The 6,000-nt window shown below is 38.5% G+C and overlaps 1 protein-coding gene across 1 annotated transcript in view; it reads right to left on the bottom strand.

Moving 5' to 3' along the window:
* Positions 1-457: 457 nt before the first annotated feature.
* LOC136246186 (uncharacterized) overlaps positions 458-6,000 on the bottom strand; it is a gene marked incomplete at its 3' end in the record, with an annotated part of 29,016 nt that continues 23,473 nt past the window's right edge. Inside the window, exons 5-8 of the mRNA XM_066037629.1 lie at positions 5,626-5,694; positions 4,821-4,886; positions 2,062-2,139; positions 458-554 (exon numbers count right to left, since the gene is read on the bottom strand). Of these exons, the coding sequence (XP_065893701.1) occupies positions 458-554; positions 2,062-2,139; positions 4,821-4,886; positions 5,626-5,694 (310 nt within the window). The remainder of the gene's footprint in view (positions 555-2,061; positions 2,140-4,820; positions 4,887-5,625; positions 5,695-6,000) is intronic.

The following is a 6,000-nucleotide window of genomic DNA, read 5'->3' as shown; positions in this document are numbered from 1 at the left end:
AACTCCTGTTTTCAGATATCAATAATCATCATTGTGTCTGTAGATAAGAAGAAACGTGGACCTCAAAACCGGGGTCATATAGAGTATTAAAAAAAAGAAATCCACCACACAGCCATTACTATCATTGCAACCATTTCTTGGCCACCACCTTTGAATTCAGAACTGTATTCACTCAGACTATTGAAGTCACACTCTCTTTTCACAGCTTGGCTGTTTTTGTGAGGTTAACTTATATTTCATGATTCCTATTATACAGTAACTACTGTGCTGTATGATCAATATCCTATATACAAATCAACTCTGCTAGTTTATGAAGATTTGTTAGTAGTAATCTGATCATGGCAGTATTTTAAGTTAACTGTGCTTTCTAGGCCTTGTCTATTCAACAGCCAGCCATTGTACTTTTAAGATATGTATTGAAAAAGGGAACTTAGCTACTGACTTGATATTCACTTACATGGTGCTGTAATATTAAAACCACCTGGTAAATATTTGCAACTACTTGATGGAGGTTCACATTCATTAGAATAATAGAAAACTTCGTCAGCTATAACCTACAACAACAAAACATACACAACATCACGTTACTTGAGCCAGTTAAGAGTGTGACATAAAATCTACTGCTGCTATAGTAGCATACACACATGAAACACATGTTGATAAACGTAAATGACTTGAGTTTACTTTAGCTGAAAGTTGATGTTTAACGTACCATTCCTGTGATTATTATTGCTATTAATATTACAAGTGTAAGTTATAGTTATATCCTGGTACGAGGGTGATATCATTGTTATTACACGAGTCCGAGGCGGAGCCGAGGACGAGTGTAATAATAATGATATCATCCGAGTATACGGGATATAACTGTTTTATATCCCAGTGCGCGGGAGTACGCAGAAGTTTACGGATAGTAAATTAAGTTCTGGTTTGAGTTCCTGTCACTGTGCTCAAGATTTCGTCCGAATTGTGTGGAGATTTTACTTCGTAGCCACAAGAGAGACCTTACATACTGCCTACAAACTGTAGCGAAGGGCGGTGTTATGAAGCAGCGGTTCCAGGTACGATTCGCCTTCGTCAGAAATTGGTATAGTGGTGTCTCGTGGTGTGCAAGAGAAAAATAAAGACCAACAAGTGGCTACCATAGTCCAAGATAGAACGATGAAGCTAGAGGAAGTTAGTTCTTCACCATAGTGACCGTTGGGAGTGATTGCTGGAGCAAAATCGTCACGTACTATTCTTGACATTTGTTAAACTATCGTATTGGTAACTTGTGTTATTGTGTAAAGAATTTACAGTTTTCTTGTAAGATTTAGGTAGTTTTAAGTGCTGTATTGGTGTGTTTTGCATCAATATTTCCTTATTTGGCTCTTTTTTCCATCGGTAAACAATGCCATTCGCGGTTATTATGATGTCACGAAAGAGACTGAGTGGCTCCGCAACAGGGTGATAAGTTAGTTATCACTGGGTGATAACTAATATATTGTACAGTAGCAGCGCCGCTCTGTCTAGCTGTATGGTAGTTATAACCCAGCGCGGCGCTTTGATACTCCCACGCACTGGGGTTTAAGGAGTTTTATAAGCTGTGTAGTAGGGATCATTACAACAGGAAACAAGAAACATCATCACCTGATGTGCAGATTAAATCCCTATTTTAACCATATGGCCAGCATGAAAGGAGTATGGATCCAGTAATTCTTTGCAATACAGCATAAGATTTAAGCAGTAGGGATACAGTGATCACACATTTTGTCATGCAATTTATTCCAACAGTCATTGCTATGGTAGTTAAAAAAAGAAAAACTTGGAATCTCTGAAGCAGGAGGTCTGGGGGTTGTAGTCCCCAGGTGCTGTAGTCTTGTTCATTACCTTTAAACATGGTTCGTATTTCACTAGAGTTAATATTAACAGAAGCAACATGAGTATATACTGGGATTGAGCTCTATTTAGCTATAACTAGTTTTTTTTAAAGCATACTGCTCAGCTAGACTATTAGAGTATTTCTAACATCTCAGTAGACACATACACACAGTTCACTAGTACATATGAACACGTACAGCTTACCTTAAATTGGTATACTTCATGTTGTAAAAGTGGTGGAAAGGCTTGGTCAAATGTGTAAGTATATGAAGTAGCATTAATCTAGATATATCATAAGTGCATAATTATTATCTCAAACAAAGTGCACACATTAACTGTAGCAAGGGCGGATCTGGGGGGGGAGGAGTCAATCCCCCCTTTGAAAGAGCCTCTCTTACTCGAGATACTCTTATAGAGCAGTCAAGATCAAGATACTCTAATAGAGCAGTCACGGTGTTCTTAAGAGGAGCAGTGTGGAGTTATAAATAAGGAAATATAGTTGGTGAGGGTATCTATGATGAGGGCCAGTTACTGTCAGCAGGTGATGACCTTTTTTTTTTTGGTCTTCGACTTGCAGCTAGGCTGAAGTTGCAATTCCAGAGTGGAACCCCCATAGTCTGTCCTGTAAATTTAACTGGCTAAACAAAAACAAACAAATATGTAGCTAGGTATGGTGCACAATGTTTACATATTATAGATTGCAGAGGTTTCCTTATTGCATTTAGCCACATACAAATTTCTATAAAATGTTCTAATCATACAGTACAGTAGTACTGTATATTAGGGATCATGGAGATTTGGGTTTTCCTAGCCAAAAATTCACCCAAAAACAACTTCATCGTGGCACCCTGGCAGTATTGGCTAGGTATAACCAAGCCCAAAAGTGCCTTCAGTACGATCCTAAAGGCTTCCAATAAATTGTTACAAAATTAGAAATTTTCTCCTGCCTGCCTGCCTGCCTGCCTGCCTGCCTGCCTGCCTGCCTGCCTGCCTGCCTGCCTGCCTGCCTGCCTGCCTGCCTGCCTGCCTGCCTGCCTGCCTGCCTGCCTGCCTTCAGGCAAGCGTAACTCGATAATGGCTAAGGCTATGGGCTTGTTTTGTTCACTGTTTGATGTCGCTTCGTCCTGAGATGTGCCTTTTGGTATACCGCAGTACGTACAATGCATGCATCATGGGCTTACCTTTGTCCTCCTTTGTGCCCCATTTCTTTTTGCTGACAGCCCAAGGTGTTAATTCGCAGTAGCACAATGCATGGCTTCCTACACTATGTTTGTAAATGGGAATTGTCTGTATTTTCTGTGGTGACTGGATTGATTGCAGAGACGATTCTAACACTGTTCTTCATTTGTAATGCTGTGTAATGAGCTGAAAATAGCTGAAAGCGAAGCGTAATGGCCACTGCACTTTTGAAACAGTATTTGATAACTGGGGCGCGTGCCGTTCAGACAAAAACAAAGTTTATTCTGGCGCCATACTTTCTTTTGATGCAGTATGCGTGGGTTCACCAGTCATAATAATGTCACAAAAAGTAAACAAACAATTTTAAGGAAAAATTAGGAATTTTAAGTTCGATTAGGGATTATAGAAAAAAAAGTAGGGAAACAAGGGAGATCGCCTATACCTGCAGATATACTAATGAACAATTAATTCCCAATTCAGTCTTGGTCTTGGGGTATAGACTGAATTAATTCCTAATTCAGTCTTGGTCTTGGGGTATAGACTGAATTAGGGATTAAATGTTCACTAGTATATCTGTAAGTGTAGGCGATCTCCCTTGTTTCCCTATTTTTTTCTATGATCCCTAATCGAACTTAAAATTCCTAAATTTTCCTTAAACTTGTAGTTCATTATAAATGAAATGATTTCATGTAACAAAGAGCTGTGTTTCCTTCTCCAAAATGTTCCTGGGCCAAACAACAAACTACCACTATGTCCTCATAGCAATTTATCCATATAGAAGCCTGGGCATTTGTTTCTATAAACTTTAGACCTGGTGTTTAAACAAGCCCAGCATCTATTCAGGCCTAGGCCTGTATACAGGCAAAGGGTGATTGTGGATAAAAGTGATGCTGAGAGTGCTAGCATAACCAACTTACAGTTTGGAATCTTCAGTCTACATCATGGTGTGTATTTGGAATTATAGCCTAGTATATATTAAGAACCTGGACATATATATATAAACAAACCCAGGCATAGCTTGGGGTGAAGTACCCAGCATATAATTGAGCCCCTGCATACATAGGCGGCAGAAAGGGGGGAGCTAGGGGGCTGAAGCCCCCCTCACTCTGCTGAGGGGGGCTTAGTCCCCCTCAGAATGATATCATGCCAAAATTATCCTTCTTGGAGTAGAGCTGAAAACCGTGATAAAGATCAATATACTCTAATAGAACGCTCAAATGCCCTAATAGAGCAATCAAGGCATTCATTAAAATGTGTTCCTAAAAGTACGCTTAAAAAAAACCCAATAAAGTTGCCTACAACGGCAATCAAAACAGGTACCTCTTACTTTAAGAGTTGGTGTCTTACCACTGCATCAAGTGTTTCCAGGTGGCTATAGGTTTTGTACTGTTTATAAACGCTATAATTATGTAGTCAACAGTTAAAGGCTTTGCCAAATAAAGTTTTAATTGGCAAAAATAGCCCGTTTTAAATAGTTTTGACTTAGAATGCTTTAAATTGTACCTATAAAATTGCTATAAATTAATTTTGGTGAACTTTGAGACATCGTGAAAGCTGAAATGGCAACAGCTTCTGGGGGGCACAGCCGCCTAGACCCCCTGCTGCCAGAGACTCTATACTCCAGTCAGCCCTCCCTCATATCAACTACTTCCCCCATCACTGCCTGCATATATTTGAGGCCAGCTTTAATACATATAAATATGGTAAGTGTTTATTGTCAACGTAGTGTGGATTTTAAAAAATGTCTAATGTTTAAACATGCCCCATTACATTACATTACTCACACATTCTTGTTGACAAGTGCTATCATTGCTTCTCCAAATATTACAAGCGTCTTTGCAGGAATGCACCTATACAGATTTCATACTCTAATACATACATTATGGATATACACACAGTATACACATAACTTATATCGTTTGTGATAAAAGTGTTTGCATATCTTGTTAATCTGCAAGTGTTGAAAGTATATACTTGTAAATCGTATCTGGCAGAGTATTACAGCGCCAAATGTGGTTGTGGTTATATCTCATGTTCCAATCATGTGATTGATCTGAAACTTGGTGGGTGTGTGTACATTATTATACACTGAATTGCTTCATCTATGGCATGATAGGGCAGAGTTAGTGCATATTCACACCTGGTCAATAATTTATATTATATGGAAAATATACATGAAGTACTGGTGGTTGATAATACCTACTTTGCATGGTCTCAGTCAACCATGCAGAGTATTAAGTCTACAATAAATCAAACCACAACTACTTTATAGCTGAAGGACAGCCAGAGCAGATGGTGAAAACTGGTAGTTTATATGACTTTCCTCTACCAAGTTAGGAGCTATAACTTGATTGATATTCGGTCACTTACACTATGGCTACCAACACCTGTATAATCTAAATTCTAAATTAAAGTATATACCAAGCATGCATGCATACATTGCTCTGAAAAATCAGTAATCTAGATAATATACTATAGGATAGTATATTCATTACTTTTTCATTGTTACAATTTTCTAGGTTGTTAAACTTTTCAGTAATTTCTACAGACACAGAGGTGTATTTCAAGTATTGCATGTACTTTAATTACCTCATTGAGTCGGTCACAGCCATCAACAAAATGTAATATGGATGGATAATCTGGAATAAGCTTGCTATCCTGTAAAAGTATATACATTAGCTACATGTGCATGTCTTAGGAAGTTAGTTGACAGGTTAATTTTTTTATTGAAAGGTGGATGACTTTTTAGACTATCCAGAATACAAAAAACATACTTCAATTAACTACCATTCTATATTGTTTTCTCACATGTAAAGCTATCATTTAGGTGAAGAGTAGGGATAGTAAGGTGGGAATAAGCTAATGAATGGGGGGGTTCCAGCTGAATTCCATGCTATCAGGGGTGGAGGCTTTATTTAGGGGGGCTGGGCTTATCCAGGGATGACATGGATAAGGCCAGGACAA

Source organism: Dysidea avara, unplaced genomic scaffold, assembly GCF_963678975.1.
Source record: "Dysidea avara unplaced genomic scaffold, odDysAvar1.4 SCAFFOLD_221, whole genome shotgun sequence".
NCBI classification, from domain to species: Eukaryota; Metazoa; Porifera; class Demospongiae; order Dictyoceratida; family Dysideidae; genus Dysidea; species Dysidea avara.
Note: the sequence above shows the minus strand (reverse complement) of the source record. Positions and strands in the feature narration are given on the sequence as shown.